The sequence below is a fragment of the Rhipicephalus microplus genome, chromosome 10, assembly GCF_043290135.1.
Source record: "Rhipicephalus microplus isolate Deutch F79 chromosome 10, USDA_Rmic, whole genome shotgun sequence".
NCBI classification, from domain to species: Eukaryota; Metazoa; Arthropoda; class Arachnida; order Ixodida; family Ixodidae; genus Rhipicephalus; species Rhipicephalus microplus.
Window position 1 is genome coordinate 26,718,332 of NC_134709.1, and position 17,430 is coordinate 26,735,761.

The 17,430-nt window shown below is 43.6% G+C and overlaps 1 protein-coding gene across 1 annotated transcript; it reads left to right on the plus strand.

Annotated features, from left to right (window-relative positions):
• Positions 1-99: 99 nt before the first annotated feature.
• Positions 100-17,327, plus strand: LOC142774658 (uncharacterized; the record flags this gene model as incomplete). The annotated part of the gene is made up of 5 exons (XM_075875291.1): positions 100-305; positions 2,637-2,703; positions 3,025-3,117; positions 9,444-9,569; positions 11,466-17,327. Coding segments are annotated over 5 exons (912 nt in total), but the record flags the coding sequence as incomplete, so codon positions are not given.
• Between the last annotated feature and the right edge of the window lie 103 nt (positions 17,328-17,430).

A 17,430-nucleotide genomic window follows, 5' to 3' on the forward strand; every position in this document is an offset into this window, starting at 1 on the left:
ACGACACACAATATACAACATATCTAATGAAGCACCTTCCCCAACCAGATTGATCTTTCATCAGATGTTCGTGTTCCAAGTGTGAACACGTATGCATGAACAAATCTGAAACCCATTGTCTATTTTTTTTTTGTACAGGTGAGCGGTTTGTTGGAATCCAAGCGTGCCCGCACAGAGTCACCGCAGCTAGCCTCGTCTCAGTCTGCCTCTCCTGCGAGTCGTCTCGCCTCATCCTCATCGCCAGACTCGAGTAGCGATGGAGAAGACTTCACCGTGGACATGGGCCAAGTGTGTGTGATGTGCAAGTGAGCATCGAATCGCTTTTTATCCATTTTGTACAAGCCGTCTCTGGTCTAGCACCTTGCTTCAGGTACCTTCATAATACCAGCAAATATACAGAGAGACTTCATGTTGAAAAAGTAGTACGAAAGGACAAAAACCCCGTTTTGCCTTAGAGTGTAACAATGAACAGAAATACTAGACAAGAGCTAACATGAAACTAAAGTTTATTCATAGAAATCCATGCCGTTTTTATCAATGCACGCTGATCCTAAAAGTACGTCATCACAGAAGGACGCCACATTCGATGCTAAAAACAATAGAGTGTGCACTACAACATGAAAAAACACCTTAGTTCTTAAAAAATATCCTATAAACTAAAAGCTTCAAGTTGTTTGATGCGTGTTCAAACTCAAGTCTTCATCCTAAGAAAGCAGAAGGTACCAGATCATCTGTACGAAAAGCTGATTCACAGGGATGAAAATTCAAAGAAATTTGGCTCATACACGTGGAGCCATTTTGTTGAATATATAAACACTCTACTGCTTCTCCTGTCACCTTGTTGTAGTTTCGATACAACACTGAAGCGTCTTTCAAATGGGCTCACATCAACCCTTGTTTTTGCACTGCTTGTTCTACATGAATTCGTACAAACTTGCCTAAATTTCAGGTCTTGTAAGGGAGAGGCACTACAACGAGCATGGAGAGTGTATGTGCTCACGTTTTTGTGCTGTTTGGTTTTTCTTTATTCTAACATGCCATTCTATTTTTTCCTCAATCGTCTTCTAGACATCACCAGAAGTGGTAAGCATTGTGTCCGCACTTCCTCAACACTTTGGTGGCACCGTTCGATTGCCAACCTCGCGAGGAAACAGTACGTTTCACGCTGCACCTAATCACTGCTGCTCTTCTGTTTTTTGGTTTTGTCGGTTCCCTGCCGTATATGATCAAGGACAAATGCAATAAATTACATTGTAGATTTATATTCAGATTGATAAGCAGCACTGGCAAAATTAATCCTGAATCCTCCTTTTCAGTCAGTCTGTTGCTTCGCTGTTAAATCAATCAGTCAGCCAATTAGTCAATAAAAAAATCTGTGTACACCTGCATCCAGGGAATAGAAGCACAGTTTGCGGTCGCTGCTATGATAAAGGTAGCTGCAGTGATATGACAGTCCGTACGGCAACCGAGGAAGTTGCTGTTCATTCCACCGCTCACCAGTTGATAGCTTGAATGGACCACAGCTATGACCACAAACACAGACCCTAAAGCATGAATGGGCATTGGGAAAGGCATTGGTACAGAGTATCAGTCCTTGACTACTGAGCTATGTCGATTGAGCCCTAACCTCAGGGTTGTTGACGCCTTTGGCTTCGTTGGCCTATTGAGGCCCGAAGTTCCTTTGGCTTAATAGGCTTAAAGGGGCCCTCCAACACTTTTCACGACCTCATTGTTTTACATGTTTTTTCTAGCTAGTTGCGTGCACTGAAAGCTTAAGAGATAAGTGCCGCAAGAACAGCAGCGATATAGGCACACAGTGCAAAGTTATTCAGCATAGAGATACCAAAATACCATGAAATGGATGCTTACCGTCAACTCGATTTTCGCATGCTCACCTGACCGTATTTCCCTCGCCCTGTGACGTCGTAAAGCTGCCTAATGAAATAAACTGAAAGCCCTACCATAGAGGAAGCTTGCATGATGCCATATGCCCGTTGTGTCCAATGTATTGAGGACGCCATTGCGACAGTAACAAATAATGTGGTACTTGAAGAGGGAATGACACGTGCAAAACGAGGCAGCTCGCGAACGCTTCTATAATGTTTTATAGCTTTACTGATCTTTCTTTTTGTGATGGCGTTTATATATCAACGCTCTTACATGTTGTTGTTTTTTTTTTCTTAGTTTTTTCAAACGACGACACCTGGAGCGTCCCTGAAGCATTTCCTCCAGCACCGTGGCGTTTGGCGCATTCTTTGATGAGCTTTGCAGTTTTCAAGCTGAAAAAATCAAAGAGCTTTATTCTCTTCTGCGTTCAGTGAAAAATGGTGCTAAAGAAAAAATAAATCAAATAGTAATCCCTATTTTGATACAATGCCACGATTGCTTTTACGGACACATTCATCCAATCACAGGTCTGCACCCTGCGTCTCCATTTCCGCTCGCAACAGCCCTGGCGAGCACCGCTACCAGTTATGCAGTCAGCACCGATGTTTTTTTAAAGTGTCAGAGGGGCCCTTTAAAGCTTCTTTAGGTTCCTTATGCCAAAGGAACATAAAGCAGCCCCTTTGAGAAAGCTTGAAGGCATCGCTATGCTGCATTTCGCCTCAAGGCCGTGCTCCGTTTGCCTTTTGCAGCCAACAAGACGTAACTGCCAAGAATCAGTTGATTGAATGCCAGGAGTGCCACTGCCTCTATCACCAGGTGAGTCAAGCTCAAGGCATTGTTTGCATGCAGACTTGTAAACTGACCAACTCTCTAGAAACTGTTTGTACCCTGTTCTTGGTGCAGTTGCGAAATCACAAGTTTGATTTTTGAATGAGGGCTACATTTTACTGAGGCATAGCACATTTTTCCTGAGGAGCTTGCCTAGCGACTTAAAGAAAAGAATAGGGACCCTCCTTGTTTAAAAGTTTGGAAGCGAGCTCTGACGTATTGGGCGATCACAGTCATTATGGAGCTGAATCTGTGTTGGTTTGGGAAGGCAGAGACATTCAGTTGTTTCGTTCCTTTATAAAAATATAGGAGTGCCATAGACCGCCAGCCACAGACTATGATGTCAACGACCCCCGCCTTGTATGGTACTGCGCCCGGTGCACGAAGAATATGAAGAAAATGGTGAGTCACTGCCATTAATGATTTTAAAAAGTTCCTGCAAGATCCGGACGTAAAGTTTCAACAACGCCAACTTTCTGCTCATCAGCAGGTTCGCCCAAATTGAAAAGAAGGACCTGCAATGCCTAAAAAAATTACTAGAGCCATTGTTAATTGTTATTTTGTGTTTTTCCACTTCTTCTGTTGCACTTCGGTGTTAAGAAACACCACTGAACAGTTAAAGTTGTGTACAAGAGTCAATGACTCATGTTGTGTAATAGGGCAAGGGCCATTCGATGGCAAAAGAGTGCCAGCACATGAAATCGAATGTGAAAAATGATTGTGTTAAGTGGCTGTATATGGGCCTATAATTCTGTCCTCTCTAAAGGAGTGACGCGAAATGTGTGTGATGAGAATAAATGGCAAGTTGTCGTAGTGACAAAATTATGAGCATACGGCATTGGCATGAATGCCTTGTCAACACCCTTGAGTCCGAGGGCCATGGGGCAAGTGCTTCGTTTAATGTAGCTACTGCAGCAGCGACCTCTAATCAGAGGTTAATGTCAGAAAATAAAAGTTGCTATTAAGAATTTAGATAACATGTGCAGCCCACGTTGCACAGCCACTCAACAAAGTGAGTACAAATGCCACATGGAAACACATAGCGCCAAAGTAACCAAGCGTAGTATAGTGACGTAACATCAAATGAGTATGTGATCCTAGTGTGTTGTTACAGATGTTACAGTGGCCAGGAAATTCCCATTTTCACCCATAACACAAGGTCAAATTCTGTGCTTACAATGACGGCCTGTTTTTTTTTTTTTTTTGCAGTAGCACAAAACAAAGCTTTATTGAAGGAAAAGTTAGACTGGAAGCATGTCCTTCCCCACTAGTTCCTTCTTTACAGCAAATTTTGTTCCTTTACCCAGTACCAAAAATTGTGATACACCTTTTCAGCTTTAACCCCTTACCTATTTTTAGGGGCGAAGCTCCTTAGGGCGTGGGCTGTGCGTCCCCTGTAGCCTGTATGTAGCCACCTCTAGTTTAGTTCTTGCAGTGTTCACTAGATGGCGGTACCGTCCCCTGTATGTCCCCTGTAAATGACGTCCTGAAAAAAGAATCGTCAGGACTAGCGACGACCTTGGCGAAAGGGGTGGATGACATGCGCGCCGTGTCCCCCCAGGTGCAAATTGTAGTATGCACAGTACCGGAAGTACCAGTACGCAACGTCAACCTGCAAAGAGCGGTTGTCGACGCAAACAAAGAGATATGGCGAATTAGTCGAGAGAAGGGTTTCGAGGTAGTGGATTTAAACAGGGAAGTGCACAGGTGGGGTGGATTCCAAAGAGACAAGATTCATTTCGATAAGAGGCTTGGACACGAGGTGGGCTGGCGACTGGCAGGACGCGCAGTAGCTTTTTTGGGGGGCTCACGGGCCCTTCGGAGTCCGGGGTAGCTCGTAACAGGGAAAACAACCAGGAGGACGCTTTGACAGGTAGAATTGCGAAAAACCAGAAAAAAGGTAAAAGAAAAAGGAAAAAGGCGCGTGTTGCAATTAGTTACATAAACATGCAGGGTGGCAGAAAGAACGCAAAATGGTTAGAGATTGAGGAGCAGTTAAACAAAGAACAGATAGGCGTGTATGCGGTTACAGAAACACACCTTAGAGACTTGGAAGAGCCACCACATATTGAAAATTATGTTTGGGAAGGGTGTAACAGGACCATATCGGAAAGGAAAGGTGGGGGTGTAGGAATGCTAATTCATCGCGGAGCCAAATGGGTTAGAGTGAAACAGACGTGTTCAGAGCACCTCTGGGTTCTGGGCACAGTAGGTGGAAAGGAAACGTGGCTAGGGGTAGCCTACTTGTGGACGGGGAATAACTGCAGAGAAAAGAATCAGGAGATAGTGGATTGCATGAGTGCGGATATTAAGGAATTTGGTAATGGGGCCGAAATCATCCTTCTAGGGGACATGAATGCCCACATACATGACCTTGACGGATATTCAGACACCAATGGGAAGTTATTACTAGATCTTTGCGAGCAACATAGTCTGGAGATAGTTAACACGGGGCCTAAATGTGACGGCCAGATCACATGGGAAGTCGGAAACAAGCAATCAAGTATTGATTATTGTCTCATGACTGAAGGAATTTACCACAAACTGACAGAAATGAGGATAGACGAGGAAGGCATTAACAGCTTGGGTAGTGATCATAAACGAATAACATTACAAATGGGATACGAAACTGAAAATATGAGCATGGAATCAAAGTCTGGCAGCTCGTATTTAAATGACAAACAAATAATAAATATAGCCGCAAGAGTCGAGGAAGAAGTAGGCGAAATACCAGGCAAGGACTGGGAGTATAGTGAGCTGTTACATCTAATGACGAAGGAGATAGGGAAAGAGAAGAAAACTGTTTGCTGGAAAGGAAAAAGGAAGCCAAAAAGTTGGTGGAACAAGGAAATCCGGGAGGCGATCGAGAAGCGACGCGAAGCATCACGGGAGCATAGAAAGGCAAAAAAGGAGAAGCGGCCGCAGGATGAAGTAAAAAAAATATGGGAAATATATTTAGAGAAAAAATCCCTTGTACAGAAATTGGTAGAGGCAAAAATTAAAGGTGAAAGTGAACGCTGGATGACAGAGATACACGAAAAAAAGGAGGCCGCGCCTAGGATTTTTTGGAGCCACATAAAGGCGCTAGGTAGGAAGTCTGTCACAACGCAACAACATATTCTAGATGAAGGAGGAAATCAATTGGAAGGGTACGAAGCGCTAGGTTACATCCAAAAGGTAACAGCCGATTCGTTTCAAAAGAGCGTCCAGGGGATCTCCCCGGTGAGTAAAAGTGTGGCGGAGAAAGCAACAGAGGAAGAGCTAGTACTTGATAATTTCAACTGGAAAAAGGCCGAAGGAAAAATTCCAAAGCGCACTGCCGCGGGTTTAGATGGGATTCCCGTTAGCCTCATTAAAGAACTAGGACATAACACTAAAGAAGCATTGTTAAAAGCAGTAGAAAAAAGCTTAAAGGACGGACAAATACCGGACAGTTGGCGACAAAGTAGAATGAACTTAATCTATAAAAGCAAGGGAGAAAAGGACAAGATTCGCTCGTATAGACCACTAACCATTACATCGGTACTATACAGGTTGGCGATGCAAGCAGTAAAAATGAAAATAGAAACATGGGCCGAACATAACGATATTTTGGGAGAACTTCAGAAAGGATTTCGAGTCGACAGGCGGTTAGACGATAACCTGTTTGTTCTCACTCAGTGTATAGAAATATCTAAAATAGAGAATAGGCCCTTGTACGTGGCTTTTCTAGACATCACTGGGGCATACGACAACGTTAATCAGGAAATTTTGTGGGATATATTGAAAGGAATGGGCATGGGCGACGACTGTATACAGCTTTTGAGGGAGATATACCGAGAAAATACAGTTTGCATAGAGTGGGAAGGAATGCGTAGCAAAGAGAACGTTGAGGTTAGCAAGGGTCTGAGACAGGGATGTCCTTTGTCCCCGCTGTTATTCATGCTGTACATGGTGAGTATGGAAAAAGCGCTAGAAGGTAGCAACATTGGTTTTAGTCTGTCACACAAACAGGGCGGCATGATGATTGAGCAGAAGCTTCCAGGTTTATTTTATGCGGACGATATCGTCTTATTTGCAGACAGTCGAGATGATATACAGCAGCTGGCGAATATATGCGGAAGGGAAGGTGAAGCTCTTGGACTAGGATTCAGTGTAACGAAGTGTGGATTGATGGTATTCAATGATCCCTGTGATCAGACGGTGTCCATACAAGGCCAAGAAATACAGAGGGTAAGCGAATACAAGTACCTTGGAGTATGGGTAAATGAGAGTGATAGATACATGGAGGTACAGGAAAAAGCCTCGGCAGCAAAAGGAAGGAGGAATGCGGCAATAATGAAGCACAGAGCGTTGTGGGGATACAATAGGTATGAGGTGCTTCGAGGTCTGTGGAAGGGTGTAATGGTTCCAGGGCTTACTTTTGGGAACTCAGTGGTGTGCATGAGGGCAGAGGTGCAATCGGGAATGGATGTAAATCAAAGGACTGTGGGACGCCTCGCGTTGGGTGCTCACGGGAAGACGACAAACGAGGCTGTAAAGGGCGATATGGGGTGGGCAGGTTTTGAGGCGAGGGAAGCGCAGAGCAAAATAAGGTTCGAAGAAAGGCTAAGAAATATGAAGGAGAGTAGATGGGCAGAGAAGGTGTTCCGTTATTTGTATAGGAAGAGCGTGGACACACAGTGGAGAAAAAGAACTAGAAGACTCACTAGTAAATATACGACTGGTATTGTAAGCCATATGTCAACAAAGAGCGTTAAGGGAAAAGTCAGGGAGGCGGAGAGGATTTACTGGATGACAGCTATGGAGAAAAAACCGGCCTTAAGTAACTACCGAAAGGGCAAAAATGAAATAAGGAGGGAGGCATTTTACGATAATTCAAGGGGAAGCGCTTTACTGTTTGAAGCGAGATCGGGTTGCCTTAGAACGCGTAGTTATAAAGCAAGATTCAATAAAGAAGAAGAACAATGCACATGCTGCGGGAAAGATAAGGAAACGGCGGAGCATGTTCTGATTGAATGTGGAGATATCCACCCAGGTGTACGTTTGGGCACGAGCCTACAGGAAGCCTTGGGTTTTAGGGACAACAATGGAAAGCTGAACACACCCGCGATTGAAATAAGTAAGAGACGGTTAGAGTATTGGTGGCAGAAAATTAGAGAGAAAGGACAGAAATAAATATTGGAAAAATAAAATATGGACAGTGTGCCGTAAATGGCAGAGAACTTAAGCTGAAAATTTACCTTTTTTTCCATTAAGATAGAATTTATCAAAGTAGAGGCATTAGGCCAACATCAAAAAAGAAAAAAAGGTTTTTTTTTTTTGTCGAGCCTGGTGGCATACTTGTCACCACCCCGTTATAAAGGGGACGCTCATAGCATCCATCCATCCATCCATCCATGTAGCCACCTCTAGTTTAGTTCTTGTAGTGTTTACTAGATGGTGGTACTTGTAGCTGATGATGAAAAGATGCAAGATGTTATAAACTAGAAAGCGGTACTTGTAGTTGATGAAAGATGCGAGATCTTATAAAATAGGAATGATGTCACATATGTATGCGCGTGTCATTGGTTGAAGGCAATCGTTCGATTTAGTGCGGCGACGTACGCTAGGGGGAGCGATGTAATCGAGTGGGCAAAATGTACAGAGGATTTATGGTTTACCAGGTTTACCTCCGGAGCTTCGCCCACTCATCATCATTCACTTCGTGGATATGGCGGAATTTTTTTCTTTTTTTGTTTTTTTTTTAAATTCCAGTCAAAAAGTGCTTATTTCTTTAAATGCTGATTTCAAATCTGATTGTACTGAAAAGTAGCGAGTCAATGTTGAAAAAAATATTTACCAAACACTTAGTCATACTAACAGAATAAAGTCTAGTATTTCGGAACAATAGATAAGATACCAGCTACCCGCTGCTAATAAAATTTGAAAACCTTATAAACCAAACAGTTACAGATGCCACATCTTTCTTCACTTGAGTAGGCTAAAAACCCTTGGGGTATTTCACTCGGGAAGCTTCGGGGCTGCGTGGAAAATTTCTAAACATGGAAAAACGCAAAGCGGCTTCACTGGTAGGCCTTCGCAATGTTTCCGTCCGAGCTGTCTTCGTCATTACCGGCAGAGCTACTCAATTGACCGTCATTGCTGTCTTCACTTCGGACACAAGATAAATATCTGTATTTAAATCATCCTCACTCGAAGAAGATGACCAAAGTGAATAGCTTCTTTCTCGTATTTATGGGCCAGCTATCGATGGGTCGCCGCCACCGCACGCTGTCTTTCCTTACAAAAAACAATGCTCCTGCCGCAGGAGAAAACTAAATTCTCGAGCAAATGCTGCCATCTAATGGATGGCACGCAATGTAAGCCGTAAATGCGTGCTTTTATGCCTGAACGCTAGAGGGGAGTACTTATTCCACTAGGTAAAGTTCTGCTCATCCAAATCAGTTAGGGGGTTAATAAAGCAATTTTTGTGCTCCGAATCTGCTCTGGTTATTTGCCCTTCAAGGTATTTTTCATGGAGCTACTTGTGTGGTACTGCTTAATATTTCATCTGTTTTACAGAAAGTCCGGCAAACTAGAAACACATCTCTTTGTTTTTATTTTTTTGTTGTTGTTTAGATGTATTTTTATTAATACATGTGCTCCCTCCAGACCATTAAGTCCGGCAAACTAGAAACACATCTCTTCGTTTTTATTTTTTTGTTGTTGTTTAGATGTATTTTTATTAATACATGTGCTCCCTCCAGACCATTAAGCCTCCCAAGCCACCATCAAAGGTGCCCTTTGGTGTTCCACGAGAATTGACACCACCGAGCAAACCAGACACGCCTCCGCCACTGACGTCTCAGCCATTCAAGCGTGCCGAGTTGAAGGTGAGCTATCGCTAACAGGTCTATAACCTAACGCCTACCAATAAACAGCTGTTGCACAAACGCTCAGAGAAGGCCATATTTTTGAGCATTCAAATAGTTAAAAGCTCTGGCCTATGGCACTTCGAATAGATAATAATAAAAAAATTAGACCATCTCCCACTGAAGGGAACCACGTGTAGATGCGAAACAGTGAGCGCTAATAATGCTTACACTGGCGGCAGCATTTACGCTGGTGCTTATCGCAGCGTTGCGCAGGAGAGGAACCTCGGGAGGCGCGAAGCACAGAGTGGTGGACCAGTTTTTTCCTGCTGGAACATGCCAGTCGCTGCTAATGGGCAATGAGACGCTTCTAGTTAATGTGCACGCTGCGAATTTTTATTGTTCAACAACAGACAGTAGAAATCTCCCATCAGCACTATGTCTCCCATCGGCACGGATCAAGATCGAGTGCCTATATATATTGGGATAGCCAGTGAACAGTTGTGCAGCGCGAGCAGTCAGTTCTTTTCAATCAAGAAACATGCTAGCAGACTCTAGCTGCGTCGGCGTCGCCAGGCGAGAGAGAGGGGAGCATAGGAGAGGGGGCGCGCATATTCGATGGGGCTGTAAACACCGCGGGGAGGGATGCCCAGAGGGGAGAGAGGGGAAGCGAGCTTAGACTAGCAGTTGTAGCCGTTGCGAGGTGGGAGAAGGGGAGCATAGGAGGAGAAGGGGGACGCATACGTAGTGAGGGCAGTTATGCAGCACACCACCGCACTGAACTCCTCCATAAGCTGCTTTACATCTAATAATTTGTGGTGTTTCACATCCCAAAATTATGATATTGGCTGGCACTGCTCCAGCTAATATCATACATATCTATACAAAGCAAGATGTAGGAGAGGGATCAGTGGGACCAACGTCCCCTGATCCCTCTCCTACAATTACGTTGCCCCTTGTTCAAGCAGTTGTCCGGCAGGAAATCGCCAGCTTGGGAATTCACTCTATTTCACCCCCTCCCCGAACCGACTTCCAGCCCCAATACATGCCTGCACACCCCTTTCCGACCGGCTCTGCCACAACGTTCCGTAATCCGTCCGCATGGCGAACACATAATGACAAGCCGATCTTCTTATCGTGTCACTGAATCGGGTACATTTCTCGCCATTGCAGAAGTCGCTGGGGTCCTCCTGCACAAGCCTCCTCTGGTCACTTCCATGCACGTCCTGCCTATCGCCATGAGACCAGCCACAATGATTAGCTCGCGCCAGTATATATACATTTCTTCTTCGTCTCCATGCACTGGCACGTAGCAATATGATTACGAGACGCCGTAGTGGAGGGCTTCTGAAGTTTCGGCCACCTGGAGTTTTTATAATCATAATCTCTCATAGTTATATCGTATTTTGAAGATGTAAAAACCAAGGATAACGATTGAACGACCTACTGAAAAGTTATTTCAGCAAAACCCTTGCCATACAGCACCTAACAACTTCCAGTTTGTAATCCCAATTCGCAATAGAGAGCAGCTAGAGAAAATCATTTAGGAAATGAGTGAAATTGAATCACAAATATGTGCTTTGTATCGATAGTAAGCTTGATGCCAAAAACATAAACACACAGGAACACAAACAAACACACTGACAGTATGAACAAACAGAGAAGAACGCCTGTCCTGCGTATATGTTCATTTGTGTTTTTTGTATGTTTATGTTTTTGGCGTGCAGTTTAGTTTCAATACAAAACATGCACCAACTAATCTAAAAGTGAGTGCTGCTAAGATGTTGCCTTGTGTCACCCGTCTTGCTGTGATCCTGCAGCTGCATCTGTTTGTGGAAATGTTGAGTGCCTGACTAAATGGTCTGACTTTGCACTCACACATCACCAACTTGATCCCCACCATTCTTCGAAAACCAGGTTCCTGCACTGTCTTCCTCTGCCGGCCCAAACAAGCCCATCGGACTTGCGGGTCTTGCCGCAAACCTGAGCAAGCCGAAGCCACTGAAGCCGATGGGTTCTGCCGCACAGCCACAGAAGCCGCTGCCCTCCACCGCATTCCAGAATCTCTCGAGCCTAGCCGCAGCCGCCACCGCCATAAAGTCTGGCTCTTCCTGTTCCGCCGGATCCTCCCGAGGAAACAACGGGGGCAACGGCAGTTCCTCGTCATCGAGCTCCTCCGGCCCATCGCCGCCGACACTCGTCCCTGTGAGCACCGCGGGCGGCAATGGGAAGTCGGCATCCTCATCTCTACTTATGTCTGCGGACAAGCGGCTGCAAATAATGAAGAAGAAAGCCGCAGCAAAGATGCAGGAAAAGCGACGAGTCACGTCGAAGTAGCGCGATTTCTTCCTGTTTTTTTTTTTTTCATCCTTTCTTTTTCTCGGCGGCTGGGTCTAGAGTTTGATTGCGCCGATGCTCGTTTCGACTCTGTCGATCTCCATTACTGTGTTGATCGGAAAGTGCCACGCGTCAGGAGTCACTGGCAGAGTAGAACGTCACCAACTGAACATGGCCAGTTTTTCGGCTTGAGTGATTATGTAATGACTTGTCTCGTCTCTGTTCTATGTCTAGCCAAGTTGCGACCTCCTTGCCAGCAGACCACAACAGTGACGCAAGGTGTCAACTGTGAAGTTTAAGTGCTGTGCCGTCTAGTGAGCATCTTTTTATGCGGAGCGGCATAGAATACCCTTTTTGACGTAAGAACTGAGCTTTATTCGATGGTACTGTCATGATGCATTTACATATGGACGCTTGCTTCTTGAAAAGTTTGGAAATTGTGCACCCTATTGTGCTTTTTGTTAATACCAGATGCAAGCTGACTTGACTAATGGACATGTGAAAGAGTGATAACTGAATATATTGCATGCTTATATTGTTGTTGAAGAAACATAGACTTTTGTTAAATTTTGACCGCACAAGATCTGTCGTAATGTAAGTGCCGCAAGCTGCATGACTTTTGTGCGCTTGTTATTGTGAGAGGTCGCGACAAACGTGTGCATTTCAGTCTGGCACAATGCATGTTTCAAGTCTATGACTAGACGTTCTTTCACGGTTCTGAAGCACATGGTCCTTAAGGAGGATTGTCACTGAACTAGATCTAGAATTTTGTACTGACGTTGTGAATGCATCGCTCGGCTAAATCTGACACGGTCGCGAGTTTAGTGGTGGTTCATCTGGTAAGGAGGGCACCCAGCGAGACAGTTATGTTTCCAAGTTTTAAATGCTACAAGATCTTATTATAGCTATTCTAGATATATAGGCTCCGTCAATCTTGAAACTCTGTTTCAAGGTTGTCAGTTTAGTCCTGTCACAGAGATGCGTAACAAGAAGTCGAGTTTGCAGAATGTTTGCCTACAATGGGTGAAGTAGCAAAACGTAAGCAATGCACATGATTGAAATGTCATTGTTGTGTAAGCCGGTGAACCAAGCGATCTCCACTCGCCAGGTGTGTGCATCAACGTGGTCTCAACAGATCTTTCTCAATATCTGAAAAATGATAGCACATAATGCAATAACAACACACCACTAATGCAGCACTCGGGCCTGCTACCATTAGAGGTATAGCAGAGTGAAGTTACAAGTTTTCAGGGGCGTAGTTGCAGATCTACTGTCTAGTCAGCCCTCTCTAGTGACAAAAGAGCAACTGCTCGATCACTCGGCGTACATCAAGTTTTGGAAAGGTCCCAGGAAGTTGTTCCCCAAAAAAACCGTCATTTCTCTGATACTGATATAGTATCACAGCCAGTGTTGTTTGATAGATGAAACATAAAATATGCAAGAAATGACCGGTGAATAAAAGGTGTAGTGACAATTTTTTGCATTTTGATGAAACTGTTAGAGATTTAACATATCCTTAGCATTGTGGCCCTTATAAAAAGCTCATTTTGAGCATAACGCGGGATATTACACTTCCGTTAAAACTTCTACAAGGCAATGTTCCAGCAACATTTTCTCTTAATTGCGAAAGAATGATGAGATCGCATTAAGTTAGATGACGAGGAAGTTTTGCCCAGAACAGTCAATGACCATGTACCTTTGATGTGACATTTATTTTGCTTCCGTTTTCACTACTGACACCCATTGGCATCTCCATTAGCTTGTGGCAGGCCATCACAAGGCGTCTTATTTACAGAGCTTACAGGGTTTGGTTGTTGGTCTCCAATACTCACTTTGAAACGACTACGCACACGTGCTTTTCTAGCTTGCGAGCGCACAATATTTCTACCCAAGATCAATGTAGCAAATGTTTGAGTTAAAAAGGAAGACATTGCCGCAGTGGAAACGGGATATAGCAGTATGTATTTATTCTACATTTTATACGCGGTCTGGATACACAGAAGACGGCGTCTTACATTTTTAAGTCGCTCGAAAATATTTTTCATTGCCCCGCAAAGCATGTACCGTTACGGACAGTTGAGAGAGATATGGGCCTCCTAGGACGAAATAGTTATTTTTCTTCCTTCCTTCATGAGTAGTTTAGGCTCTGCCGCATCTCTGGCTACCATATACGTTCCAGCACAACTCAGTTATTACTGATCAGAAGGGCATTATTTTAAATTCGCTGACCGCGTCCCCTTTGTTCATATGGTGGAGTGCTCACTCAATGAAATGCAGTGATCCAAGTACATCAAGCTTGGATAATTTTAGAACCCCTTATATCGCCTGAATAACAAACATTCTACTCACGACTAGCTCAAGGTGTGAGGTATGAGAGTAATTGAAGGATTAGTGCTTTTTTGCCATCTTCACTAATACAACATACGTGGTGCAGGAGCATATAAGACTCCTACACTCCCGAGGAAAACATTTCTCACTGCTATTCAAACTTGCCCTTCAGCTATCTTCATCTTAAACTATCTGATATGATAAATCATATCGTGATTTCCTTTTTTCTTGCAAGTAATGCTGGAGGGAAAAGTAATTGAATACTGCTGTAGTACTCTTTTCTTAAAGTAGATATTTCATATGGCCTAGTGGCACAAAAAGCATGGAACTTCAGCATGTCATTTTCTGTTTCATACATCTCTGACTAGGCAAAAAAAAGTGAAATGGTACAAAATGTGGTCATTTTTGTGCAAAGTGTTCGTCAAGGGAATGAATTTGTCATCTCAAACATTGCCACCCATCTGCTGTGATCGAAATGATGCGCATAACATCGTCAAGTGACCTCCAGAGACTGTGCGCTCTGTCTGTCTTGTGGCACCTCCCTCAGCAGGACATTGAAGACACGTGAATCATCCCTGCTTGAATTGCCCAGTGACTGCCATTAAGCACTCTGCACACGAGCTCTGCAAAACGTCTTGAGATGTCTTGCAACGCCATGTGAAATGTGATAGCACATTTGCTGCACAATTTTTTGGCATGTTTTCTGTCTAGTGCATTAATTTTGACGATGGTACACTGCTAGTAGAGAGCTTCAGCCAGTCTACAGTGTTACTGATTATGAAATTTGACTGCACTGGAAGCACAGGTAGGCAAAAGCAGGGTTGGTAGCACCACTTCATGGTGTTTTGTTCAACCACAATGCTTGTCTTAGCACGAGAGTTCTTAATGAAGAGAACTAAGAAAAAGTACAGTCACAGTGGGAGCATCAGTGATTTTACCGTTGCCTAGAAATTTGCTGCAGAAAGTAGTATGTAAGTCTGACTTTGCAAAGCAGCACTGCCTGCAGTGTTGCCCATGTCACTGCATCTTGTGAAGTAACCTTTAAATGGTAACAAGTTACATAGACAAAATAAAACTCTCTAATGTCAAGGCTGGATGAAGTATGGTTAGACGACAGGTGTCACGTGCATTTCTGAGCAAGCTGTGTGGCATATAGTTTGCCATGAAAGTTACCAGAGGGCACTACAAGTTTGATGTGTAAAGCTGTTCAGCCAGTGTGGGCTCGATGGGTAGCTACGTGGACTTGAGTAGACTTTGGCTTAGAACACTTTCAAGACCTCTAAAGTTGATCACTTTCAGCAGAACATTGTGTTACAAATGTTACATATTTGCAGTGATCCCAAGTGTATGTTAAAATAAAATAATTGCTTGAAAAGCTCCACAAGTGAAATATAACACTGCCTCCAAAATTTTGAAAGTAAAGGAAATGAAGATTGGACAAGTCTGTTTATTACCAGTCATCCCCATTCAAGGTTAATAGCCACACCACAAGAGTTTCACTATTAGATCTTAAGAGGGGCTGGCAACAGCCCAGAACATGAAATGAGATGACTCTGTTGATGAAAAAATTGTTCTAGGTTGACTCAAACCAACCCTGTTTTTTGAATGTGCGAGATGTAAATGTATATTTTATTTGTTCATTCAAAGTAGCAAAAATTGACCTGTGGCCCTGCCAGCAAATGCGTAAACGATCCAAAGTACCCACCCACGAGACTGTTGATTGCTGTAAGTGTTCGACGATTTTTTTGTTGTTAGTACTGAAATATTGTTTGTTTCTTTTATACTAAAAGGCATTACTCCGTAAAAATGTACATATAGGCCTCCGTTAGTGGTGTCACCTTTGCATGATGTAATGATCCCATGTTTGTCAGTGCACATTGAGCAACTTTTCAGGGTGCTCATGTAACCATGTGTGCAGTTTTTAAGTCATCAAGATTTTGGAGCGGCATAGTTTTGCCACCTACACTTCGTCTCAGAAACAACGCGCACTGCTATTCGGCACGTCCGTGCATATGCGTAGTGACGTTTTTGGTGACTCGGCTTGGCTCGCATGACAAGAGTAGCAATGCCAGGACAAGCCATCCATGACACAGGCAAAGCTTGGGTGCGGGCACGCAGAACGCAGTACAAATACAGGAAAGTTGTATAATGCCTCGTCATCTCATTGCAACAGCTTATTTTCAAACGTAGTTGACAAGCTCAAAATATTGGTGGTTATGCATAGTAAGAGGAACTCCTGTGAAAGCAAAATGACAACAGTTTCTACACATTGCGAGAAGGAGTAGCAGCACCGCAATCAATTATCGATTTTACTGGTGGAAAGGTCTGTTAAGAGCCTTTGAGATTGAAAAACACTAATTGTAAAATAACTAAGTGCTTTTGGCTTTAACTACTGCAGCCACAAACACTACAAAGGGTGAGCTTTCTGTCGCGTCATAAAAAAGGGGCCGACAAAAATCGGTTGTCGGTTCCTTTAAAAGACACTTTGCACTGTACACATAAGCCATGTTGGTAGCCCTGGTCACTGAAACTGCTTGTAAGCAATGAAGAGGTCTTATTTTGTTGTTATCAACTTTTGTTTGCACAAAATTCAGTGGTTGCATTGAAGCAGCAACCCTGGAAGTGTTCGTGTGTGTGCTGTCTGTGGTGCAGAAAATGAGCAAACTTTCAGCAGGTTGTGTAGGAGTTGTTGCTGTTGGTCTACATTGTGCTGCTGTATAAATTAGTGTCATAAACCAGCGATAGCTTTCCGTCTTTTCTTGCTTCAAATGCATCGTCCATCTTAGGGCATCTGTTTCATGCAAATTGCTACAGCAGTTTAGGAAATGTGTAATTTGTAATGACAACTGCTTCCAGATTGTCCGAATAACAGGTTGTTGAGATTTGTCGGTACTTTAGAAAAGCTTTTGTTTCATTCGGTTTTTTTTTTTCTCTCCCTTTGTCAAGGTGGAGGAATCAAAATTGCGATATGGCTGTATTGCATGAGGTCTGCTTCCTCCTGGAAGACCTAGTGAGAAGGGTCATTGTAGCAATGTGAAAAAAAAAAAATCCTCTTGCTCAAAACCAGAATGCTAAGTGTAGAAGCAAATCAGATTAAAGACGTCGAAGCATTGATTTTGCCGAGTGCTTTTATCGTACAAGGCAGTTAGAGGCACAATGAACGTCTCATTTAACTCGTATGAACTTTCGTGTTTCTCAACGAATACAGCTCCTTGGA